The sequence below is a fragment of the Piliocolobus tephrosceles genome, chromosome 9 (genome assembly GCF_002776525.5).
Source record: "Piliocolobus tephrosceles isolate RC106 chromosome 9, ASM277652v3, whole genome shotgun sequence".
Taxonomy (NCBI): Eukaryota; Metazoa; Chordata; class Mammalia; order Primates; family Cercopithecidae; genus Piliocolobus; species Piliocolobus tephrosceles.
Genome location: NC_045442.1, coordinates 124,224,547 through 124,252,410, shown reverse-complemented (window position 1 = coordinate 124,252,410; position 27,864 = coordinate 124,224,547). Strand labels below are relative to the sequence as shown.

The following is a 27,864-nucleotide window of genomic DNA, read 5'->3' as shown; positions in this document are numbered from 1 at the left end:
GGCAACTAACATTCCTTGAACACCCACTAAAGCCAGGGGCTCTGTGGCATCACTTTAGGGGATGAATGTTCCATGGCCCAGGCAGGGAGGCAAGACTGCACAGACCTCAGCTGGCAGAACCAGTCCTGGGCGCCAGTCTGTCTATTCCAGAAAACAACTTTCTCAACGTTGCCTCCATCTGTTTCACAAACGAGTTTCTGTACATTGCAGGCTTATAGGCAGGACAGCAAAATCACCAGCGACTGACTAAAGCATTTGTTCTTGTCCATGCTGTTTGCTAAAAACCTACAACCTCCCTCTTGAAATCTTCTAGCTACCTCCACATTCTTGGGTGATATTCAATTTTAAGCCCTCCTTGATACTGAGCTTTAAAAGTGACACTTTCATTCATTCCCAATTGAATTATTCTGTGTTTTTATGTTCATGCATGGAACAGTGCAGGAAAAAAAAGAAAAAAAAACAGAAAATAAGGAAGATAAACAAGTAAGATAATAATATAAGCACTAGCCATACCACCTTCCTTATCTTTTAAAACATTATGTTGAGAAATACTTAATCTTGATCATGGTATGACACTTCATATACTTCTCTGCTGAGGAAATGTTCCACATGTTATTTTGAATTGTAAACAAAATGTTAGGGGACACAGGTATGTGCCCAGGATGGGGTCTAACATATAAATATCAGCTGTCAATGGGCAAAAACAACTTACATATCCTGAAGAATGAAGTGAATTTAGGGATAAACATAAAAGGTTCTTAGTTGTCAACAATCAGAAGTATTTTCAGATATTAAAAATGATCCAAAGAGTTTACTATCCCAACTCTTTTCAATCAAAAGTGACCTTTTTGCTCAAGAATGAATCAGAAAGCTAGAGATGAGACTTGCTTCCAAGTCCCGTAGCCAGGTGAGACGATCTGACAGTCTCCCTACAGATATTCAGATGAAACACATTTTTGAAAAATTACACAGCCCAAGTGAAAGGAAGAAAATCTCCAGACACACACACACACACACACACACACACACACACACACACACACACCAGAAACAAAAAAGAAACAAAAAACCTGAAAGAGCCCTGAAACCAGAGCTAAGCAGCCCAGCCCAGAGGGCAGAGGACAGCCTGGCTCAAGAGAGATGAGCAGGAGGACCCGAGGCTACTACTTACATGTGGCTCCAGGCAGCAGCGCAGTCTATGAAAATAGAACAAGACAAACTAAGCTGACTGGATCAGAGAGGCAACAGAAATGGGCTAAGTACATGCGGTTCTGAAGAAGAACAAAGGAGATCATGCACTTCCCCAGGGCAGTGGCACACATGGATGTGGGGTCCAGCTTTCCAATTCCATGGCACACAGACTAAGAAGTTAATATCAAACTCAGCCACTCATTCCTTGAATAACCAGGGACACCTTCATGGACCAGACATTGTTTTTGGTGTTGGGGATGTAGCAATGAACAAAAGATATTTTAAAAATACCCTTGACCCTATGAAGTTTATTTCCTAGTGGGTGGATAGAGACAGTAACAAATAAATATAGATTGAAGAGATGACTTCAATCCAGGGTACATGGAACTACCACATAAATAACAAACCACCACTGAAATTAGTTGACAATCAACAATCACAAACCACATAAGGAAACAAACCAACTTGAGGGAGGGCCAGAGAAATGTACTTTAATGCAAAATGCCTTATCAGGAAAAAAGAGAGCTTCCACCAGTTTAATGATCTTGAATCTGAACACCTTAACACAACTTCAAACACACAATGCACACCACACACTACACACCACACACACACACCACACAGCATACACATACCACATAGACTTAGCACACATACACATATTAGACACACACACACAACCCACATATACACACTGCACAAACATATCCATCACAAAAACAAAGAGAAGCTAACATCCTCAATCTCAAAATAATATTTTACAGTATCATTCGGAAATTTACAGAACAATAGATAAAAATATAGTGAGGATATAGAAAACCTGAATACTTTAATAAACTTGACCTGATCAATGATGTGACAATAAATCTGAAAATACAGCTAAAACAGACACTACTGTAAAATACGTGTACATTACCAAAACTATCTCACAAATGGTTAACCCGACTAAACTTATATCCACTAAAGGAAATAAATTCACACTCAATAAAACACCAACATCACCAGTTCCAGATAGGTTTATAAGACAGTTTTTCCAAACTGTCAAGTATAACATAAGTCGTATCTCACACAAACTGTTTTTCAGACAGTTTAGAAAGGTAGCTAGATATGACATAAATATACAAAATCAGTGGTGTTCTCTTATACCAGCTGACAGCCAATAAGAAATGAAAAGAAATCCCATTCACCACAGCAAGCAGAAGGATAAGGTACCTAGGAAATATTCCAAGAAAAGATTGCAAGTTATAAAAAGATAATATAAGAAAATATCAATTTTTCTAAATCTGTAAATTCAATGCAATGCCAAAATCCAATGTGTCTCTTTACAGAACCTTACAAACCAATGCTAAAATTCATGTACAAGAATGACCTGCCAAAAATAACCAAGAAATGTTGAACAAAAATAAAGAAAAAGTGACTCAACTAATAGGTATCAATACTATATTATTATAAAGTAATAATAACTTGTTCAGGGCTATACAAACAGACTGAAGAGGCAGAATAACAAAGAACAGGGTTAAGAGTCACACCCACAAAGGGATGAATCCATGACGGTGGTGGCATTATAAATCAAAGAGGAAACAGCAGACCATTCAACAAACGATGCGGAGACAAGTGGAGAAATGAAAAACTTCAATTCTATCCAAGCAAGAAAAATAAGATAGTTTTCCGTCCTCATGCCAATACAAAAATCAATTTCAAGTAGGTTGCAGATCTAAACATGGAAAAATAAAATTGCAACAGTTTTAAAGAAAACACATCAGTAGGAAGGGATTCTAAAGATATATAAACAATGCATACAGGGAAAGATGGCTGTTTGACTATATTACAATTTACAACTTCAATATGCCATTACAAAAACCATTAAAAAGCAAAGAAACAAACCAGACTAGGTTATTATTTGTGTGAAGCACACTGCTGAGAAAGGATTCATGTTAGAATATATAAACTACTTCTATGATCAAAAGAAAATGGGTTGAGGAAGAAAACCACAAATGGCCAATAAGGGTAGGATACAGTGCTCAACCACCCTAGTGATCAGGACCACCTCATTGAAACAAGGAGATCTGCTTCACTCCCCTCAGAGGGGCCATGCTTAACCCTGGGAACACCGCAAAACAGTGAGGGTGACACAAAATGGGAATGCTCAAACACCACGTTAGAAATGTAAACTAACACCACTATCTACGGAATTCCAGCAATTCCACATTTAGGAATATCCCCTGAAAGCACCTCTTACACTTGGGGACATTGGATGTACCTTTGAGGATCACTTGCAATAGGGAAACCTGGAAATGCCTTCCATGTTCACCAATAGAAAATGGAATTTTCAAATATTACAGTATATTCATAAAGCAGGCAAAATGAATAAACAATCTACATACCCCAACATGGAAAAAAATCTGAAAAATGTTAATAAAAAGTTACATAAAGATATGCATAGCACATTATATATGTACATAGTCAAATAAGGTCTATTTTAATTTGACTGTAATAAAAACAATGATACTGGTAAGGCATAAACAAAGAAGCCTATGCAGTTATGTCATGAAAGCATGTAATCTTTAGGAGGGTGCTCACCTTGTAGAGGATGAGGGGTGAAAGGCTGAGGTGGAAGAGAATGGGGACAGAGCTTCAATTCATTCAACCTCAACAAATACCTACCAAGTGCCACCCACTATTCCAACTACTGAGGATCACTGGTGGGTGACTGACAAACACCCACGCAGCTCTGGATCTTTCATTTTAGTGGGGGAGATGAATGAAAAACAAGACAAACAAGGGAAAGAGATGGAAATGTTGGGAGTGGTGGTTTGCTACTGAGATTGAACAGGGAAGCCCAGAAAGATGACTTCAAGCAGGTAGCACTTGAGTCAAGACTGAATCAGGTGAAGGGCATCTGCGCAGAAGGAACAGCAGGTGCCACGTTAAGGAGATGAGAGTGACTAGGACAGACTGCGTGGGGAGTCGAGAGATAAGGCTGGACAGGGCAATGGAAGTCAGCACATCTGGGTGCTGTAGGCTGTTGACACAATCTTGACTTGGACACTGGGTGGGGTGGAAGGCGTTGGACAGTCCGAGCAGAAGGACCTGTGGTTTATGTTCTAACACGATCGATCTGATTGAAGTGTTGAGAGTCCCCTGAATTAAACAAGGGGCCGCTGCAGGAACCAGATGAGACTCACTGGAGGCCTGAGACAGGTGGTCATGAGGAAAAGCAGTGAGACTCTGAAAATGTGAACAGAAGTCCCTGATGGATGAGGTATGGGGCATAAGAAACAGAGGACTTAAGGATGACTTGGCCTTCATTATATCCACAACACTTTCATGTTTTATATTTTGTTGTTGAAAAACATGAATCAAACAAGGCAGAATGTTAGCATCTGTTGAAGCAAGATGGTAGGGCCATGAGTGTCCACATGTTATTTTCTGCCCCCTTTGGTATGTCTGAAACATGAGTGACAAAATGGATTAAGCTCATCAGTCAGTGTCTGAGGTTTTTCTTTAGGAAAAGAGAATACCACTTAGGGTTCCCTGCTTTGTGTCTCAATAATAATTAAAATACACCTTTACTTCCTGAATTGTGTTAACAGTTTATGTGTCTATTAAATGGTCAGCCTAACAGAGACAAATCAAAGTTGCTAACGTAAGCCAATTACTTCAGCCTTTGCTCACACCTTTTACAGCAGAAATTTAAAGGCTGAACATTTTCTACAAAAGTTCCTGGGTGGAACTTTTCCTCCATTAATTCTACAACTAATCTTTCATGTTACACAAGAAAGGTTAATGAAATAATTTTAAAATAGCAAGTCATGGTTGATAACCTACACACATTTTTGCTTAGGTGATCCACTTGTTGATCACTTTTCATAGTGCCTATGAAACTGACTTACTGTTTATTGGATTTAAACTAATTGGGTAAAATTTCCAAGGTTCTAACTTTTGCTTACCAGGAAAATGTTTACTACACAGAAAGCCACACTGAAAAACTATCCACTCTAGCTCTCTTTTCTCTAAGGTGTGAGGACAGATTTTTTTTTTTTAAGTAGGAACAGAGTCAAAACAATGTAATAAAATGTCTGTGTTATTTGCATATCTCTCTTCTACACCACCAGAAGTCTTTCATTTCAACAGCTGCTTCCCAACCTCTTTTTGGAATCAAGCAACACACCATAATTGTAGGCAGCATGCCTGTTTTTAACATCAATCTAGACAACCCAATACATTCATGGGAAACACACACACATGAAAACATCTGAAATCACTTGGCAATTGTATAATAAATCCCACATATTCTACATGTCAACCTAATAATTTAATTCAGACACAACAACCTTTTATTTTAAAAAAAGCTTCTACTTGCATACATTCATAAAGTGAAGAATGGTCTCTGAAACATCTCTATTGCATGACTCTTAATCCTGGTGTTGAGATGTAAGATGTGAAACCAACCACCTCAAAAGGAAACCGTAAAACACCACTACCACAATCACCACCACCACCTCCTCCTCTAAACACCCATTCAGTTTAATTACAAAAATAAAAGTATTGTATTCTCACAAGAGAGTAAGGAAGTCAATGAATGAAGCCATGATTGTCTTATAATCACACACCCTTGTAAAATTATCCCCTAAAATTGTAATTCTCTGACTGCTTTGACATATTGACCATCTGAATCATGTAAAGCCATGGTTCACTGACATGAATTAGGTTGCTTTAGGCCCCCCAAATGCTCTAGAATTACTAAGAAGGATGAACATTACAAAACATCAGCAAGACAGAACAGCAGTGAAGTGTGGATATGGTTGTGTAGAAAAAGCATTAGATTTGGTATCTTCAGGCTGGGGTTTTTAACCCAACACCCCTGCACCAGGATTTGAAAAGTCATTTAACACAACTGAGCCTCAATTTCTCTAGATAGAAAATAAGTAAGGTTGATGAAATCATCTTTAGGATCCCTTTCAGTTATAAAAACCCTCCATTTTTAATAATATATGTTTATTTTTAATAGGTAATACATTTATTTAGATAGAAAAGAAACAAAAAGATAAAAATAGTATTGTTACACGTCGTCTACCTTCATCCCTTACGCCACACTCCCCACCACTGTTGCCCATACCCCAAACACTAATAATTGTTCTCATTAGTTTCTTATGTAACTACAGAAATATGAGCAAACACTAATATATACTGTTTTGCCTCTTCTCTAACATAGAAAGTGTCATATGATACCTACTGTACCACTCACAGTGTATCTCAGACAGCCTTCCACATCAGTTCATAGAGACATCCCTCATTCTTTTCAACAATGGCATAGATTTCATTAGAAGGATCTCCAAAGTCTACTTAATCAATATCCTACTGATAAGTACTTGAATTTTTCCACTCTTTTGCTATTATAAATAATGCTGAAAAAAAAAAAACAAACTTTTATGCAGATGATCTCTACATTATAATTTAAGGAGAAATTTCCAGAAGTGGAATTACTGAGTCAGTGGGAAGATAAAAGTTTAGCAAAATCTGCCAAACTGCCTTCCACACAGTTTGCACCCTTCCTGCACTCTCAACGGCAATGTCTAAGAGTCTTTATTCCTCCACCGTCTCACTAAGCTGAGGTTCTCCTGTTCCTTCTCCTTCAGACTTCTATCTCATCTGATAAGCAGATACCACATCAATAGGATTTCTCTTCATTTGTGTTTATCTTATTATGATAAGTTTGCCCAAGAGTCACTGAGCTTCTTGTATTGTGTGCTCTTCTGAGTTTATTCCTTGTCCACATTCCTGTAAGTTGCTAGTCTTTTTCTTACTGGGTTATAAGTAAAAATTTTACTATTTCAAGAAAACATTCCTGAACTAATGATATTTACCACATTCTTGAATGACATGGTTTGGCTGTGTCTGCACCCAAATCTCCTCTTGAATTGTAACTCCCACAATTCCCACATGTCATGGGAGGAAACTGGTGGGAAGTAATTGAATCATGGGGGCAGGTCTTTCCTGTGCTGTTCTCATAATAGTGAATAAGTCTCACAAGATCCAATGGTTTTAAAACCAGGCATTTCCCTGTACAAGCTCTCTCTTTGCATGCTGCCATCCATGTAAGACGTGACTTGCTCCTCATTGTCTTCCACAATTAGGAGGTTAACCCAGCCATGTGGAACTGTAAGTCCATTAAACCCCTTCTCCTGTATAAATTACCCAGTCTCAGGTATTTCTTTATCAGCAGCATGAAAACAGACTAGTACACTGAACTAATGATATTTACCACTTCCTGAATGCTTTAATGGTTTAAAAAGAATTACAGTTTCTTATTGGAAGGTACCAGCCACCATTACTCAATATTCTACTGAATTCTACTGATGTGCAGTATGTATTTGTATATAATATCCATGAAGAAATTTTTTTGAAAAAGAAAATTTTGAGTTTTTGAAAAAGAAAATTTCACTTTCAACAAGAGAAAGGAATGGTTTGGAAGAATGCATGAAGATAATTTCACCTCACCAAATATCACAAATATTTGGATAAAAGAAAAGAAATGATCATCATAACTAAATATTAGGTATAAAAAGCTTAAAATATAAAAATATTTAATTTTACAGTCCTTTCATTGAATGTTTAACAGTTCAGTTACATTAATGTAAAACAATTTTCTTAATATCATAAAATTCAAGTATCCAAATAGGCACACCCATTTGCCTGGTGAACTTCTAAGCTATGTCAATGATCTTTTTATGTAATTCATAGAAAATGTATTTTAAAATTCTGAAAACATTGACAACTATGAAACCTCTGCCATAATGGAGTGATCAAGCAGCCAAAATGCTGATATAAATACTTTTCCTTTTTTTCACTCAATGAGGAAGTAGCCAACCATTTTTTCAAAATTCTTAAATATAATAGATCCTAATAGTATCGAGGAATGAGCAAAGTCTAACCAAGTAGCATTTACATATCTAGAAAAAATTTTTCTTCAATGACACAGGACCCATTCCCCAAACATGCTTCCATGAGAAAAGTTCAAAAGAAGCAAAGGAAGATGGCCCACAGGGTGTTCAGACTCTACAGGACCTACGGCTAATTCCACCTACTACTAATAGGTCATTGATAAATATGACTCCTGCAAGGCCATATTAAAGTGATGAGAATCCTTCGACTTTTATCATTTTAACTCTGCTGGCACCTGGAGACTCCCACAGGTGTCTCCACTGGACAGTCTTGAAAACTGAAGCAGTGATGTGGCTCAGGGTGCAAAGCCAGTTCATACTAACAGAGAAACAAACACCGACGCCTCCTGGAGTCCTCACTGCTACCAGGGGACACAGTCCCAAGCTCTGCCCAGAGACCTATGATCCAAGTGACCCTGGGCAAGTTATATAAACTCTCTGGGACTTAGATTCTTCATAGTTCACTTTGAGGAGTGAATGAATTAGGCATTAAAAACAGTGACTGGTAAGCTGTGTTCTGTGTAAGTTTACTATACACCATTAGGCCGAACTCCATGACTGCACAACTTTAACCCAAAGAGTCAACAGCAGAAACGGAAATATTCAAAAGTATCTCCTCCGTAAGGACAAATATGGGGAAAATGAAGATAAAAGCCCAGCAGAGTACAGTCATAGGAAAGGTAAGCAGGCAGGCACCACTAAATGATGCAAACAGAGGGGCGAGGCCACCAGGTAAGATGGGACTTAACCTGTAGGAACTGCATGATTCTCCCAGTAGGGTTAATGTCCCAAGCAATCCAATCCTTAGAGATCTGGAAAGGTTAGTACCAAACCCCTTATTATTTAAGGTTATCTGTTAAAATCCTCCTCAATAAGTTTACTTTTCTCATCTTTTTCCAATTTTCTTCTTCTTACTATACTTTTATTATTCTTCTCTTAGTCTGACCTCTCATCTTACTACTTTCTTCCTGAATAAACCTTAGGCCTATAGGGGACAACAAAGCACACTGGTAAACTCTAAGAGTGGTACTCACTAACAATGTGGTTCTTGAATCCCAATTTAAAATTATTTTAATGCATCCTGGCTCCCAGTGTAATTATTTTAAAGTATTATACCATTTAATGTTGGATATCTGAAAGCAAATTGACTCTGGAGAAAGCTTAGCTTATTGGAAATAAAAACTCCAAAGAAAGGCTTCACCAACACTGTGTTACATTTGTAAAGCCACTTCTCAGACACTTTGAAGTCTTTGAGCTCAATCACTTAGCAATGCTGCATCCTCTATGCCTACACAACAGCAGCACATCTGCCAATAGTGCTGTAACGGTTGGGGAAACTCCTGTGGACAGAAGTGAGAAGCCCAAGGCCGCTCGCCTCGCCCGGGGATGTAGCTGTAACTGACATCTATGTCAAGCTGATGAAGAACGCCCTATTTCTACTACATCTAAACCCTTTACACAACCAGCCTCCCCAGATTAATGCAAGCGTTACTTCAATGACAATAAGACACCCTCCCGAATCGCCAGACCCTGCACACCTTCACAGAATACAAACCTTTGGGAGGAGTGAGGCTGACTCCATTTTTAAGGCACCATTGTACTGGCAAAATCCCCAAAGAATCCGCATGGCACAGCACTGACAGTTTACTTGGTTCAGGTCTTAGGTCGTCAATAGTCACTTGAAAAAAATGATTGTTAAAAACCTAAAAGAAAAAAAAAAGGTGGGGAGCCAAAGGTTAATTCTTTAGAGTTACACATAATGCAAGCATAAAACAGTGGCAGAGCTTCCAAAGGCAATTAAATATAGTTCATCAAAATGATCTGAATACAAACTGGCATTTTCAATGTCTATTACTAGATTAATTCAGCTGATAAAAAGTTAGAATTGACCGCTGTGGTCCTATTAATGGAAAGATAAATAACTAGGTGATATGGAAGACCGAGAATGAACAAAACCAATGGCCATAGCTTGAAGAAAAACGAACGGAGGAAGTCAGACAGACAAACCCCAGCTTCGATGACAGCCAAGACATGAACTGAAAAGTGAAATCATCTCTCAGCGTCCACAGCCAGCACCAAACTCTTTACACCAGATCATTCAACAATCTCCAAGATCTGGCTTGGAGCTTTCTAGCCTCATCCTGCACCATGTCCCTCAGAACACCCCACCCTCCAGCCCAAGAGGGAATCATTCACCCTAAGCCTCACCAACTACGACACCTGCAATGCCATATTCAAGCTATCAAAACACAGTGCATTTTCAAGGTGCATCTCGTACTTCAGTGCTGCTGATCTGGGTGGAATAAACCGCCCTCACTCTGTGCTCCTAAAATTTCAGACTTCAACTTCTGTATTGAAAACTCAGATACCATCTCACACCAGTTAGAATGGCAATCATTAAAAAATCAGGAAACAACAGGTGTTGGAGAGGATGTGGAGAAATAGGAACACTTTTACACTGTTGGTGGGATTGTAAACTAGTTCAACCATTATGGAAAATAGTATGGCAATTCCTCAAGGATCTAGAACTAGATGTACCATATGACCCAGCCATCCCACTACTGGGTATATACCCAAAGGATTATAAATTATTCTACTACAAAGACACATGCACACATATGTTTATTGTGGCACTATTCACAATAGCAAAGACTTGGAATCAACCCAAATGTCCATCAGTGACAGACTGGATTAAGAAAATGTGGCACATATACACCATGGAATACTATGCAGCCATAAAAAAGGATGAGTTTGCGTCCTTTGTAGGGACATGGATGCAGCTGGAAACCATCATTCTTAGCAAACTATCACAAGAAGAGAAAACCAAACACCACATGTTCTCACTCATAGGTGGGAACTGAACAATGAGATCACTTGGACTCGGGAAGGGGAACATCACACACTGGGGCCTATCATGGGGAGGGGGGAGGGGGGAGGGATTGCATTGGGGAGTTATACCTGATATAAATGATGAATTGATGGGTGCTGACGAGTTGATGGGTGCAGCACACCAACATGGCACAAGTATACATATGTAACAGACCTGCACGTTATGCACATGTACCCTAGAACTTAAAGTATAATAAAAAAAAAAAAAAGAAAGAAAACTCTTACTCCTTTCTAGACTGATAACACATCGGTCTTCCAATGCCATAGAGCATAAGTTATTAGAGGAGAGTGATGTCTTTTTGTTACCACAAGTATTCCCAAATGCATATAAAGTGCTTTGTACATAGGAACTGGATAAATGTCCACTGAATATAAGAAGAAACATCAATGAAGAAGTAAGAGCAAGGCATGCCGATAAACAAAGCAGAGGGTAAAAATCAGATGGCCCATCACTGAAAAGCAAGATGGATTTAAATAATTTAGCATCTAAAACAGGCCAGAAAAAAAGATCCCTTTCCCAATTCAACAGACATAACCCAGTCTTCCTTAGGAAACCCTGAGAGTTTTACGAAGCTATGATTCCTGGCTCCTTCATTTTTTTTTTCTGGAAGCAATTCAGTTCAAAGCAAAGCAGGAGAGGGAACTCACTTCTGTTCTTCTCTGGGCTAATTTTGGGAAATAGTTTACTGAAGGTTTGCCTGTGAAAGTCAACTTCAAGCAACAAAGGATCAGATGGGGTCTTCCCAGTGAGGTCATCTCCGAGAGCCCTGTTGAGAATCTCATCCTCCCTCCACCTGAAAGGATTATGGAAATCCTTCGACGTCTATCACTTCACTCCTCTGGGCACCTGGCCTCCCCTGGACAGTCTTGAAAACTGATGCACGGCAATCTGGCTCAGGGTGCAAAGCCAAGTGTGCACCAACAGAGACACTAACACCAAGGCCTCCTGGACTCTGCACTGCTATTGGTGGGCAACCCAACATCCCTGTCCTGGTGTATCTTTCTTCTTAGCATTTAATATGTAACATACTAGATTTATTTACTTATTGATTCTGTTTATAGTCTGTCACCCCCCATTAAAATATAAGCTCCACAATGGGAACACTGTCCAGAATGGAGCCTATGAATACTCAATAAATATCTGTTAAATTACTGTTATTTAGTCTGTCTCGCATACATACACATACTCACACACACACGTATATAAAGAGCATGTGACTTTGGTGGAGCTGCGGTACCCTATGAAGAAGGAATTTCCACAACCGTTAAAATGCATGTTCACGTGGGAACGCTTCAAAGGAAAAGCTTAGTACGTTTCATCAAATCCATCAGGGCTCATGTTCCTAAATGGTCCGAAGCAGTGTTTTGTGCTCTACCCAGTCCAGAACCCACAGGACTCAGAACTAACGCCCAGAGCAGTTAACTGACTTGCCCAAGACTGCACAGCTAAGAGATGACAGACACAGAAACAGAACCCAAGGCTTCTAATGGCAGTATCCTTTCCTCTAATCAATACGATGCACTTCGCTTACACAGATGACATCATCACCATCTGCCAGTATTTCAACACCAAGAACACACCCTGGCTGCACTGCTGGAGGTTCATCATTTAATACTGGATCCACCACATGCCTGTCTGCATCCTTGTCTGTTTGTCGTAATATTATTTACATATTTCTTCAACAGTTATGCCACCAAGAAAAGGCCCAAGGTGGGAAAAAAATGAAATTTTCATTGTGATGAGTAATGACAGCACAGTGTGTTCTATTTTCAAACATAATACTCCAAGGTACTTTCCCCATACTTACAGAAATATATTTAATTGTAAACATCTTCTACACTAGGAGTATTCTGATACCTCATTACATGAAGATGAGTCTTGAACCTGGGGAGGTGCCTACCAAGGTTCTAAAAGACAGATGCATACATCCCAGTCCATGCATTATACAATACATGGTCAATAAGAGAAGGAGGGCTGTACACGAAACAGCATGACTTATTTTATCTTTGCTACAAAGGGTAAGAAAAAGCAAAATAAAAAGGGAAACACAGTTTAGAAATCAGTAAAAATACTTCTTCCCTCCCCTCAATAAGATCTATTTAGAGAAAATTATTTACTGTGAAAAGCCAACTATCACTGGAAGTCTATCCAACTAGAAAAAGATATTTGGGCTGAAATTAATTTTGATTAGTAGACACATTCTAACATTACATATTACAGCTATTTAAAGGCATAAGAATTATTTAAAGGAATAAGAATGTGAGAGAGGCTGGGTGCAGTGGCTCACGCCTATAATCCCAGTGCTTTGGGAGGCTGAGGTGGGCAGATCACAAGGTCAGGAGTTCGAGACCAGCCTGGCCAAGATGATGAAACCCCATCTCTACTAAAAACATAAAAATTAGCCAGGCACGGTGGCAGGCGCCTATAATCCCAGCTACTTGGGAGGCTGAGGCAGGAGAATCACTTGAACCCAGGAGGCAGAGGCTGTAGTGAGCTGAGATCATGTCATTGAACTCTAGCCTGGGCAATGGAGCAAGGCTCCATCTCAAAAAAAAAAAAAATGTAAGAGGCTACTGCTGACAGTCTATGCACATCAACTCTGTTGAGTTTAATTGATAAATACCAGGTGAAGTGACTCTGTAGCACGATACATCTGCAAACAGATGGGCAGCTGGCATGACTGCAGCACCCACTAACAGAACAAAGGAGAATTCTGGCTGGGATTCAACAGGGTACCATTTGTCCATTTTGGAAAAATATCTGACTACTGGCAGGATACACAGTAAAGAACCCCAAAGGCCATTTCAAATTAAAAGGTTTTTAATGGATGCTGGATAATCAGGAGTACATGACTTTCAACCTCCAGATTATAAAGCAAAAGCCAATATATTTTTCTTTAAATAAATAACCTTAAATATTTAAAGTTTTTCTGATTTTGTTTGTTTGTTTGTTTTGAGATGGGGTCTCACTCTGTCGCCCAGGCTGGAGGGTAGTGGCAAGATCTCAGCTCACTACAACCTCCGTTTCCCAGGTTCAAGCAATTCTCCTGCCTCAGCCTCCCAAGAAGCTGGGGTTACAGGCATGCGCCACCATACCTGGCTAAATTTTGTATTTTTAGCAGAGACGGGGTTTCACCCTGTTGGCCAGGCTGGTCTCAAACTCCTGACCTCAGGTGATCACCGTACCTCAGCCTCCCAAAGTGCCAGAATCACAGGCATGAGCCACCGTGCCCAGCTCCTAAAGTTATCCTTGAAATAAGCTACTTTAATGGTTATAAAAACAATTTATGTTCACTAAAGAAAAAAAGTTTACAAGAAAAAACGTTTAGTAAGCATTTCATTTTTATAACCAATTTCCAAATTCTGTAATACAGTATCGCTACTAAATTTCTCAAGTGTTACCAAATCATAAATTTTTAAAAACTCATGACTCACAAAACAAATACTAATCACTGCACGAAAAGTGATTTTCCTTAAAGAAAATCCCATTTCCTTAAGAAAAAGAAATTAAAACAGATTTAAATCTGTAATTAAATTCTCCTACTGAAGTACACAAAAGACCATTCACCAAAACACACGTCGGCCAAGAATGCTGCTAAGTTTCTCACACTATTTGTAAGAGATATTTAAGGTAGAAACAAGCAAGGGCCGGGCGCGGTGGCTCAAGCCTGTAGTCCCAGCACTTTGGGAGGCCGAGACGGGCGGATCACGAGGTCAGGACATCGAGACCATCCTGGCTAACACTGTGAAACCCCATCTCTACTAAAAAATACAAAAAAAACTAGCCGGGCGAGGTGGCGGGTGCCTGTAGTCCCAGCTACTCCGGAGGCTGAGGCAGGAGAATGGCGTAAACCCGGGAGGCGGAGCTTGCAGTGAGCTGAGATCTGGCCAGTGCACTCCAGCCTGGGTGACAGAGCAAGACTCCGTCTCAAAAAAAAAAAAAAAAACAAGCAATTTTGATTTTACCAGAGGTTTTGTCATTAAAACTTCTTTAATGGGGAATGGATACTATACTTTTTAAAAAATGTTTTACTGTTGGTAAAGACAGGGTCTCCCTATGTTACCGAGGCCGGTTTTGAACTCCTGGGCTCAAGTGATCCTTCCACCTTGGCCTCCCAAAGTGCTGGGATTGTGGATGTGAGCCACCATGACCCGCTGGGCTATTACAATCTTCAAAGACTAACAGATCATTATAAAAATGCCTTTATGTTAAAAGGTAATTTTATTCTGAATCTGTAGATCTACTTAGAAGCATGAGTTTTTCTTTAGTCAATGAGGGCACATGAGAAAAATAACACAGAAATGCTGAGACATGGGAGGTGACAATTTGTTTTGCACCATTTTCATGTATTTTCCAAGTATAAACAGATCATATTTACTACTACCCGTGCAGGAAGAACAAATTACCCTTGTAATGATTACAACGTGCAACTCATCAGTGGACAACTAGCAGAAGACAAGGAAAATTCACCCTATTCATAAGAGGGGGCATCTGATTAGAGTCACTCTGTGAAACCAGTAATAAAAACAGCTTAAAACAGCGCTGGACTGGAAGGGCGGCAATCTTCCTTAGCTTCGCCTGGCATTGCTGATAGCCTTGCACGAATATATTTCATCTGGTCGTCTTTGAGTTGAAAGGTTTAATTTGATCCCCTCTAGGAGTTGGGTGGAAGAACGAGGGAGGAAAACCCACCTTAGTCACTGACGCAGGAGAGATGTAAAAGGGCTCGCTCATATTCACTGTCTCAAGCTTCATCCCAACTGTGAAGAAATGGCTTCGCAAATCTGCGTGATCCTGCAGGGAGAAAGATGAAAATACTGAAAGCCACGGTACTGTAAGTGACCTCAGCCATGGTCCGGATGCGCTCCCATTTTATTGGGCAACCGAAATCTGATGGAAACAATTAACCCTCCCCGTTTAGAATTTCTAATTATTGCCAGATACCGCGGATTTAATTATTTTCTGCAGGCTAAATTGCTTTTCCAAGGGAGAGGCAACAAGGCTTCGTGGCCATGCTTAAATTTACCCTAAGCAAAAATTCACATTACACTGCTTTGCTCGTCCTCGGTGCTATCAACTGAAGCACGGCAGAGTAAGGGAGGCAATCCGTCATCCTACCACAGCAGGGTGTCTTCAGAAAACGAGGCCTCTCACTACTGGAGTCACATCTCAGAGCTTCAGTCAGCACCCTGTACCCACAGTCTGCCCCCACCTCCTGTGTCTAAGAGCACAGTGCTTACCAGTTACTGGGAGTAAGCTGGCACACAGCTTACCAGTATGGTACAGGTAGGGGTAGTCAAGATCCCATGATCTTTGAGATGCCTGGAGGTAAGAATCCAAACCTGCCCCACGGACGATTAGAACCTGACTCCTACTCAATAAAGGGGAGCACTCCTTTCCTAATAGGGGTCTGGCAGTTTTATAACCCGCTCACAGCAACCTGATGTGAGAGAGATGGGGCTTTCCTGCCCCCTAAGAAAACAAATTTCAATATCCACTTCAGCTACACAGCAATAGAGGAGGTTGGCTGGACTCCGGATACCAGAATTTATCTTGCGGAGACGGAGGTCACCTCATAACTCACGGTCTGGATAAACAGCGTGGATAAATAAATGTATTTGCAGTCTGTCCCTGAGGAAATAATAGCTGCAAATAAATCCTGCGATTTCCAAATACATCAATTGGGTGTGAAGTATGAAAATATCTGGGGACCTGTTACTTTCTTTGACCTGCAAATTGAAAGTGGGTTTTTAATTACTCCAACCACACCACTCTATATCCAACTCTGAGGACTGCACAGAACCCAGACGGACAGTGCCTGTTTCCCCAAAACCCTCAAAAGCTGGTCAGTACCATCAGTGTCCGACAGGAGATCAGACTAGAAGAACTGCTTATAAAACCCTCAACCAGTGCATTGAGTTGCCAAGGTAACCAAATGTAAACGCCTGTAGAACCACATGGACCCTTTCATTTTTCATGTCCCCAGGGCAGTCTGCAAAGGTCTCTGTATTGGGCGATGCATGATGAATGCTGGGCCCATGTCCAAAAAGGACATTAATCAGAACAAGACAGGATGCAGTCAAATACGACAAAACCCAATCAGAGTAACTGGCCACTCTAAACATTTACAAATTTCTTAATAACTTACAATCCACACTTTATAAAAATCATATGCATAAGGAAAAGCCCAAGGAAATAGGTGCAGGTGATGATCTGCATTGTTTATGTTGCAAACAAAGCATTTAATTTATTTATTGTTAGCTTTTATTTTAGATACGGGGTACATACACAGGTTTGTTACACGGGCATACTATACTCAGGTAGTGAACATAGTACCCAATAGGTAATGTTTTGACCCATGACTCATTTCCCCCCTCCCCTCTAGTAGTCTCCAGTGACTATTGGTACCATGTTTAAGTCCGTGTGTGTTCAATGTTCAGCTCACACTTCTAAACAAGAACACGCAGTATTTGGCTTTCTGTTCCTGCATTAGTTTGCTAAGTATAACAGCCTTCAGCTCCATCCATGTTGCTGCAAAGAACATACTTGCATTCTTTTTTATGGCTATGTAATATTCCATAAGTATGTATGTACCACATTTTCTTTATCCAGTCCATCACTGATGGGCACTTAGGCTGCTTCCATGCCTTTGCTATTGTGAATAGTGCTGCAATGAACGTGTGAGTGCATGTGTCTTTTTGATAGAATGACCTGTTTTCCTTTGGGTATACAGCCACCAATGAGATTGCTGGGTCGAATGGTAGCTGTTTTAAGTCAGTAAATCTCAAAACTGCTTTCACAGTGAGGGAACTAATTTATATTCCCAACAGCAGTGGGTAAGTGTTCCCTATTCTCCACAGCCTCATCAGCATCTGTTGTTTGTTTGATTTTTTAATAACAGCCATTCTTACTGGTGTGAGATGGTATCTCCTTGCGGTTTTGATTTCAAAACATTTACTTTTAAAGGTGGCTGGGGGAAGGCAAATCAGGAAAGAGAAGGAATCGAAGGCTACTGTACAGAGAGCGAATGCGGATTAACACACACCAGCCGTCATGCCCAGGCAGAGCCAGAAGCCACAGGCAAGGAGACACCACAACTAAACCAACATTGACTTGCTGATATCCGAATTCAAAGTTAATTTGAATGTTTCTAGCCCGAAGAAAAGTCAAATATTTAAGGTGATAGGTATCTCAATTACACTGATTTGATCTTTACAAATTATATGAATGTATTAATCACATGTACCCCAAAGTATGTACATCTATTACATACCAATCAAAAAATTTAAACATTAAAAAAAAGGATTAAAAGTGGGCTGGGTGCAGTAGCTCCCGCCTATAATCCCAGCACTTTGGGAGGCTGAGGCGGTCGGATCATGAGGTCAGGAGTTCGAGACCAGCCTGGCCAACATGGTGAAACCCTGTCTCTACTAAAAATACAAAAAATAGCTGAATGTGGTGGCGGAAACCTGTAATCCCAGCTACCCAGGAGCCTGAGGCAGGAGAATCATTTGAGCCCAGAGGCACAGGTTACAGTGAGCCGAGATCACACCACCGCACTCCAGCCTGGGTGACAGGGCGAGACTTCACCTCAAAAAGTCAATGTTCCTGTCAGACACCCACGTCCCCAGTACCCATCAGCGAGAAGTGAGTCCCGATCATGGCTTTTGCAGGTAAATATCCTTCCCCATTTAAGTACAAAACCCTTTCATCTTTGGAAAAGGGGAATTATTATAGAATTATGATATAATAAAACATGGCCTGAATGTACTCAGCAAGTCTAAGCCGCCATTATTACGCTGTTTGACAATCAGAGGTGCCCTCAGTCACTCCCGGGACATTCATAACAGTAAGTAATGGTTAACAGATGAATGTCAGTGTTTCTCAGGAGACTCCTTCTCTGTGTAGGACCCCCTTCTTCCTGCAGCCTGCCCCTCACCAGCCACAGCCACAGGGCGAGGCATTCCTGAGGTCTGGTGCACGGCGGCAGGCCTGGGTCTTCTCCCTGGCTGCCTCTATCACCACGGCTCTACTCAGAGCCTCTGCTGTCGGGGCATCCTGACAGCCGTGGGGCTTCTGGTCTACCTGCCCTCTTCATTCCCTCCATTCCAGATCCTGTGCTTCTCTCTCCTCCACAGAACTCTTGCTCCAACCTTTGCTCTCTGAGTAGAGCCAGCTTTCTAAGTAGGGTTTACCCGCAACCCTAAGCCCTTTCTACATCCCAGGCCCTCAGCCTGACCTTGACCACTGACTTGGAGTCTTTAGCCAAATCCACCCCCAACCTTTATTCCGTACTCCAAGTCCTCTGGGAAGGTCTGTCAATCAGAGCCCCCCGTGCTGTGTGGAAACTCTGTGGCCCCAGAAGCCCTGGCCTCTCTGTGGACCTCCTGTGTTCACAGTTGTTGAGCAGACACCAGGCAGTGGCTGCCGCTCCTTGGAAATAAAGCAGACAGCAATGTGTCCCTGAGATAACCCTGCCCACTCAGGGTTGCGGACTGTATTGGAAATGCTTATGGGTAATGACTTCAGCATCCTCTGCATCTAATTACATCTCTAGGTTAAGAGGGGATCACTTCCGCTTCCTGCAGACAACACACAACCTCTTCCTTTTCTCCCAGAGTGTCCTGCGCTCGAATGTCCATCATTAAACTCCCCACCTCTGCTCATCTATAACAATGAACATAAACATCAAAACCACGCATGAATGCAAGATGAAAATAAAAAGAGCATGACGTTTAAATATTCTTCAACAGTTTAAGAACAATGCTCAGTGGGCATTATTCCAAAAATTTTAGAAACTAGTTTCCCCTCTGCCAGTCTTGGCTCAGATCTCCTAAAACTTAAATTATTTCTCCCAGGTTTCAGCTGTGTGGTAAATGTATCTCCGTCTTTGTCTCTGGTACAGGACTCCTAAATCCTGTGGGATTTCTCAGGTGATAGGAGCTTTTTTGTTCTAATTGGTCCATTCTTGGTGGGTCCCTATACAGCTTCAGGGTGGGGGCTCGTGTCCAGAAAGTCCAAGGCATAATTAGAGAGGTCTGTAAGTTCATTTCCACCCTGCAACCACTAGGGAGGGGAGAAGAGCTGGATATGGAGCTCATTACCAACGGCCAAAGATTTCATCAATTGTGCCTACATAATGAAACGCCCACGAACACCCTAAATGACAGAGTTGGGGTTTTCCAGTTGATGAACACTTCCATGTGCCAGGAGGTGGCCATGTGGAGTTGGCCAGAAGTCCCTGTGCCTGGGACCCCCTTCCAGCCCTCACCCTGGGCACCTCTTCCATTTGGCTGTTCATGTGTATCCTGTATGGTACCCTTCACAATAAACAGGTAATAGTAAGGAAACTGTTCTGTGAGCCATTCTGGAAAACTATCAAATCTGAGAAGGGGGTTTTAGGAACCCTAATTTATAGCCATCAAGTACAGGAATCCTAGGACTTGTGATTGGCATCGAAGTGGAGGAATCTTGTGGTACTGAGCCCTTCACTTGCGGGGTCTGCACTGCTTTAGGATGGTGTCAGAAATGAATTAAACTGCAGGATATTCACTTGCTGTCCAGATGAATGTCAGTGTTTCTCAGGAGACTCCTTCTCTGTGTGGCTGGTGTGGAAAAACCCACACACGTGATGTTAGAAGTGTTGTGGGTAAAAAACAGTTCATAAGTTACAGTCAAGACACTTCTTACTCACGGAAATGCATCTGCTTTTCTTTCCAAACTACACAAAACCCCTTAAACACTCTTGTTTCATATACTGAAAAAAGAAGCCAGACATTCTGAGAGGTCGCAACATCCAAACATAGGTATTTGTAGTATGGCCTCAAATATCCACATATCCTATCCTATTAAAGTTCAACTCTGTATTTCATAAATAAATTTGGAAACTATAAAATACATTGCTGTATCTTCCAGCCCTAACTTCCACTTTCTGAAAATCACTTCCTAATCAACATCCAAAAAAAAAAATCCCTCTATGACCATGTAGACATCCCACCAGTTTCAAAGCTAAGTCAACATAATGGAAATTGAGAAGACTCAAGAATAAAGACATAACAATTAAGAGTTTGGCTAAACCTGCTACTCTAATGTTTATATTACTCATGAATGACGATTTCAGAAACGTTTTACTGCACGAGCACGACAATATTTTCTGATGCAGTTTGCCACTGAAACTTCTGGCCATTGGAGAACTTCAAAAAACACGAAAGATAACCATGCTGTATGTGCAGAACTTTCCAGTAAGTGCCAAACTCCCTCATTTATGTTACGTGGCTCACCCAAGAAAGGCTTCAATAAATATTTATTGAATTAAACTGAAGGGATGACAGAAACATGATGATTTCTTGACATCCATTCCAATCCTATATTCTGTCACTCATCCAATAAGCACTGATCAGAAGCCACTGAGGTACCACACAGGAGACTAACAGTTATTGCATGGAATACACAGAACACCCTCCGTTTGTCAAAGGGAGAAGGAAAAGACAGGCAAGAACAGCTATGGAAGATCCAGACTGAGAAGGAACTTCAGAACAAATGTTTTTTACTTCTAGCATGTAAAAATGAAGTATCACTATGATCACAGTAGTCAAAGGATTTATAGGTGTGAAGCTTAATTTGGAAGATGAAAACCACATGACTCAGAATGATAAAAGATTCTGGGGGTGGAGCACAGTGGCTCACGCCTGTAATCCCAGCACTTTGGGAGGCCGAGACGGGCGGATCATGAGGTCAAGAGATCGAGACCACCCTGGCGAACATGGTGAAACCCCGTCTCTACTACTAAAAAAAAAAAAAAAAAAAAAGTCTCTACTACTAAAAAAAAAAAAAAAAAAATACAAAAATTAGCTGGGCGTGGTGAAGTTGCAGTGAGCCGAGATTGAGCCACTGCACTCCAGCCTGGTGACACAGTGAGACTTCATCTCAAACAAAAAAAAAAGATTCTAGGAAGGTGGCACAGTGAATTTATGCACAGAGACTGGGCTCTGCATACTGGATAGAAGCATTTAAATATGATCTAAAAAGCAAAAGAAGTCACTTAACACTCCTAAGGAATAACAAGTTTTTATGATAATTGAAGGATTCAACACCACAAAATTTCCAAATAAGCCAATAGACAGAACTGCTGAGTTCTGTGGTGTAAGTGTCCATCCATATTAGTACATGAGAAAATGATGGAGCTTTTCTCATTGAAAAACAAATCTATTCACCCCAGACCACTTACTTCGGGCTGTTAATGCAGTCAGAGGGCATGCATTCATTTACACCAACACCCAACTCATCATCCTCAATATTAAGGACAGAGAGAGTTCCTGGGTCCTGAAGATGATTCGCCAAACCAATTATGTACTGAGAGATAATGCAAAATTCACTGTCGTTTGAAAGAGACATTCTTGGCCTTTGCAAAGCTCTAGAGAATCATTCACACTTTGCAATTATTGGATCAAGAATGATGTTATTCCTGTTATCAGGATATATTACTAAGTCCTTAGTAGATTTACAAATATGCCTGTCACATTCAAGAAATACTGTTTACTTAAGAGTACTGGAGTCCAGTCAAATTATCTACAGAAAAACTACTCTCCTTTAATAAATGCCAGCAATGTCATTCCCATCTACATTCATCACTACCCATTTTTATTTTTGCCCTAAAGTAGTTTCATATTGATCAAAAGTAAAACGCCATTCATTTTATTGGAGGTCTTTTTTTTTTTTTTTTTTTTTTGAGACGGAGTCTGGCTCTGTCGCACAGGCTGGAGTGCGGTGGCCTGATCTCAGCTCACTGCAAGCTCCGCCTCCCGGGTTCCCGCCATTCTCCTGCCTCCGCCTCCCAAGTAGCTGGGACTACAGGCGCCCGCCTCGTCGCCCGGCTAGTTTTTTGTATTCTTTAGTAGAGACGGGGTTTCACCGTATTAGCCAGGGTGGTCTCGATCTCCTGACCTTGCGATCCGCCCGTCTCGGCCTCCCAAAGTGCTAGGATTACAGGCTTGAGCCACCGCGCCCGGCCTAGAGGACTGTCTTAACAGGTTGCCGTGGCAATCTCTCTTCAGGGAACTTTATTTTCAGCGGAATGACATCATAAAAGAGGTTCTGTCTATATCAACTTCCTTTCTGCACCCAGGTTTCATCCCTCCAGATAAGCAGTTCTCACTCCCCTACTAAGATGTAGTAACTCTGCTGCGATTAACTAGGTTCTGTGTATACAAACTGGACATCCTAACTCTGAAAATCCCAAGCCCCAAACCCGAAACTCTTTGAGGGCCAACAAGCCGCTCATAGGAAATGCTCATCGGAGCCTTTTCGATTTCGGGTTTTCAGATGCTCAACAGGCGAATGTACTGCAAATATTGCAAAATCTGAACCCAGAGACACGTCTGGTCCCAGGCATTTTGGATAAGAGAAGCTCAGGCTGTAATATCAGGTGGACAGAAACAGCTAACATGTTGTAAACACCGGCAGGCACGCTCCCTGCACTGTCATTTTCCGCTGACACAGACTGTGGGGTGGAATCCCTCTTGCGGGAGGAAATTAAGACAGAAACGAAGTCACCCTGCTTAAGCAAGGGCACACAGCTACCAAGAGAAGCCAGGCTTCAAGCCCAAGCAGCCTGACTCAGTCTGAGCCCACCATCTAGCCACCAGGTTATATAATAGACCAGGGTACAAAGACCAAAAAGGATTTTTAAAAAATCGATCATCAGTACAGGCAAACAATACCACTACAATCTACCTAGAGCCCCTAAAATTTTATTTCAAAGAAAGCTACTACTAAGTTAAAAAGTGATAGCTACTAACACTGATCACTTACTTAAAACCTCCAAGTTTTGCTGTTAATTCCTCGCACTTTTCAATGACTTAAGAAAAAAGTATGTGAGTGCATTCCGGCCCTAAAAATTACTTCCACAATGTTTATCTAGAACCAGTCACAGCCTTCATCAACAATTAGCAAATATCATGACGACTTTCGTGTGTTTGTACATTAAGCAATGAAGATTTAGGAAGATTTAGGAAATACATGCAGCAAAATGTTCACAGTGCTTCATAAATTACCCTCTATCAATACCTACTTCCACACGATGTTATCTACGTTAACCAAGACAGGTTACTCTGATCAACGTGGTTAATCTAGTATATGCGGATGGCTGCAAAGCCCACACCATACCCAACCTGTGACTGGTATTTTAAATACCATGTGATAGGCACCATCCTATAATGGACGGACAGGAAAGTAGTTGAGGTGATTCCTGACCCTGAAAAGCCGGAAATTTACTTAGAAAACAACTGAGGTCAGGAGTTCGAGACCAGCCTGGCCTACACTATTAAACTCCATCTCCACTAAAAATATAAAAATTAGCTGGGTGTGGTGGTGGGCGCCTGTCATCCCAGCTACTGTGGAGGTTGAGGCAGGGGAATCGTTTGAACCCAGGAGGCGGAAGTTACAGTGAGCCGTGATCACGCCACTGCATTCCAGCCTGGGCGACAGAGCGAGACTCCATCTGAAAAGAAAAAGAAAAAGGAAAAAAGAAAAAAGAAAAGAAAACTACAGTGAGAAACAGGAAGTACAGTATCACGCTGGAAAAAGGCGTATGGACAAACTTCAATATCTTGGTGTCCTGACTTTATAGTTTTGGCTTATGTCTCACTTTTTTCACTTAAAACAGAGGTCAGGAGGATCCCACAACCTCAGAGCACGCCCTGGGTGCACTCACTGCCCATGGTCACCCACTGCTTTCAACATCTGCCCCGATGGAGTCCTTGTCTTGGCAGTGGTTGCCGTGGCTGGAAAGGGACAGCACCGGATTCAGGAGGAGTGAACCACTGCTGCAGGAGAAACACACCTGCCTGGATATAGTCACCATGAGTCAGCAGCAACTCACGTCTCTGGCAGGTGCCAAAGCTTCAGGGTGAACAGTAAAGTTCTTTATAAAATACAGTATACACATGGCTGTGAGTATTAATCTATAGACAGCAATGGAGAGTATTACTAATGGAGAGACAGGAGAAAGAGAAGACAGAAAAGAAAGAACATTCATGTCTGCTGGGCCTGCCTGAACTTGACTCATCTCCACATTCACTTGAGGGGCCTGAAGAACTGAAGCTTATGCTGTTCAAATGTCATTATGTGGCTATCACAGACTCCGAAAATAGCTAATGCCTCTTCCCATCCCCACTTCATTAGATAAATACATCTCACATGATAAAAAATTGTGAAAGATGTGGCACAGGGGAGAACAAGTTCTCGTTAATTAAAACAATAAAATTAAAATGTACTTGGGGAGGATTTGCATGTAAAAAAAAAAAAGGCAGTGAAATCATCCTTATGCAGAAATCAAATTCTTTTATTATTGAGATAGGGTCTCTGCCACCCAGGCTGAAGTGCAACGATGCAATCAGGGCTGCAGATCAGGCTCCGCCTCCCAGGCTCAAGCAATTCTTCCACCTCAGCCTCCCGGGTAGCTGGGACTACAGGTGTGCACCACCACACTTGGCTAATTTTTTGGTTTTTTTGTAGAGATGGGGTTTTGCCATGTTGCTCAGGCTGGTCTCAAACTCCTGGGTTCAAGCAATCCAACCACCTCAGCATCCCAAAGTGCTGGGATTACAGGCGTGAGCCACCATGCCTGGCTCCAGGAACTGAATTCTTAACCTGAGTTCCGCAATCAAAGGCTACAGGAAATTCTCTTTCTGCAGCAGCAATCTCAGTGTCAACCTTCAATTCTTTGCTTCTTCCTTTTGGCTCAATTGGATATAAAATAAAATAGACAAAAAACAGATATAGGATTCACCTTGCCCAATTTTTTTAAGCACCAAAATCTTTTAGTGTATTGTACTTACACAAAAATACTGCACAGTATAATTTTTTCAGTTCCAACATGCCAGTTTTTTGGTCCACAGGGAACTCAAATATTGCATGTGCTTCTTTTCAAAACCTCCATTAATTTGCATAATTTCTAAGACTAGGCTTCAGTGAAGTCAATGGAAAGTTTTGGTTAGTATTACATTCAAATTAATATATAACGAACTACGCTTTAATTCCTCTGTTCGTACCAGCATGCTAGGTCCCGCTGAAAAAAACCATCCAGAGCCATTTATGATATCATTCTTCTTTTGTTTTACCAATGACCTAGTGCTCAGATGTTCGTTAGAAAATTACTCCCGTAATACTAGTTTCATTGAAAAACAGATATTAGGAGGCCAGCATTTATTAAATCAATAGTATTATGACATTTCAATTTGATTACACTCATTTCCATTTAGCCAGTGAAATATCTGTAACAAAAATGTAATTTTAAAATCTATTGCTGAACACTAATAAGCATTTCTATTTTTTACTTATAGATGTAAAGAGCGATTTTATCTAGTAGCTGTGCGTTCAGGCAAATTAAAAAATAGTAATGAGAAATGTAGTACCGTAGTATCATAGATTACAACCTGAACCACATGATTTATAACAGGCAGGATGTGGTGGACACTGAGGGGCCCCTAAATGCATTAACTCCACTGCTGTCATGGAAACACGACGCCAGCATGCTTCAGAGAAAGCAGCAAGAGCTGGGAAGGTGCAAAACTTCTCCAGAATCTGAGCTTCTGTTCTGCGCCTCCCAGACACCCACGTGGAGGCCAGTAAACACAGAGAGCTTGCAAACCCCTCTACGTGCTCTGCCACAGGCGGGAAGCCTCCCCACTGGGAAGTGTCCACTGCCAGGCAGCCTGGACTGGATCTAATAACAGCATCCATCTCCAGAGCCTTCCTCACACCCCAGCCGCCCTCGGCTTCCCTCCACCAACCATTCCCATGTGAGAAACAGGGATGATTAACCTCAACAGTATTGACCTTTCGGGGCCAGACTCTTTGTTGGGGGCTGTTCTACCACTGTAGGATGTTGCAACTGCATCTCTGGCGTCTATCCACTAGATGCTGACTGCATCCCCCACCTGGGACAATTGCAATGTCTCCTGGCTTTGCCACATGTCCACTGAAGGGCACATGCCCCTGGCCCCTGAGTTGAGAACCGCTGATTCAGATTCGGTTAAGAGAAAAGTCAGGTATTATTGATGAGATACCTGACCTTGTGGTCTCCTCCCCCTACGCTTCTGATGAGCTTCCTTGGCATCAATGGATTCTCTCTGCCTCTGTCTCCAGCATTAACTCACTCTAGTACCTACCCTTCAGGCCCTTGGTGTGATCAGCGGTGCCAGCCATCCCTGTTAATCTTGATTCACTCTGATGCTGTCTCAGCAAGACCTGGAAATCCTTACTTACATTTGTGCCAGTCTACACTGCAGACCTGGTGCTGCCGCTACCCTCCCACTGCCTCCACTTTGAATGTCTAGTGTATAAAATTCAAAGATGCTGTTATGAATGACAGCAATAACCATAAACAATGGTGACCACAATATGGTGGTACAGAGATGCTTTGCATGCATAGGACGATGACCATAACTCAAGTACTCCTTAACCCACCAGCCTACTACCACTATGGCAGCCATGGGTTCTCCGTTTGCAAGGAGTAAGCAATCATTTCCAACCGGCAGACAAGCAGACTAGTCACCTAAAATGGTTCTGGTCCCCAAGGAAGCCTTTATCTATTAAGGAGCCTTCTCATGCAAAGACCTGACAGAAAACCCTGCTCCACCTGGTATAAACCGTAAGAAAATCCATTATCTCACATAGCAAAGGGGTCCAGAGAAAAGGCAGCTCAGGACTGGTGAACAGAGCCATAAGCAATGTCAGAAACGGCCCCGGTTCTTTTTATCCCCCTCCTTCCACACCCTAGATATGACAGCTTTCCCCAGTCCAGCTCCTCCCTCGTGGGCTCAAGATGGCTGCAGAAGC

General features: G+C 41.5%; 1 protein-coding gene across 1 annotated transcript in view; it reads right to left on the bottom strand.

Moving 5' to 3' along the window:
• The window catches only part of SFMBT2 (Scm like with four mbt domains 2), a 258,911-nt gene that overhangs the window by 74,845 nt on the left and 156,202 nt on the right, over nt 1–27,864 (bottom strand). Inside the window, exons 8-9 of the mRNA XM_023230544.2 lie at nt 15,718–15,819; nt 9,691–9,838 (exon numbers count right to left, since the gene is read on the bottom strand). Of these exons, the coding sequence (XP_023086312.1) occupies nt 9,691–9,838; nt 15,718–15,819 (250 nt within the window). The remainder of the gene's footprint in view (nt 1–9,690; nt 9,839–15,717; nt 15,820–27,864) is intronic.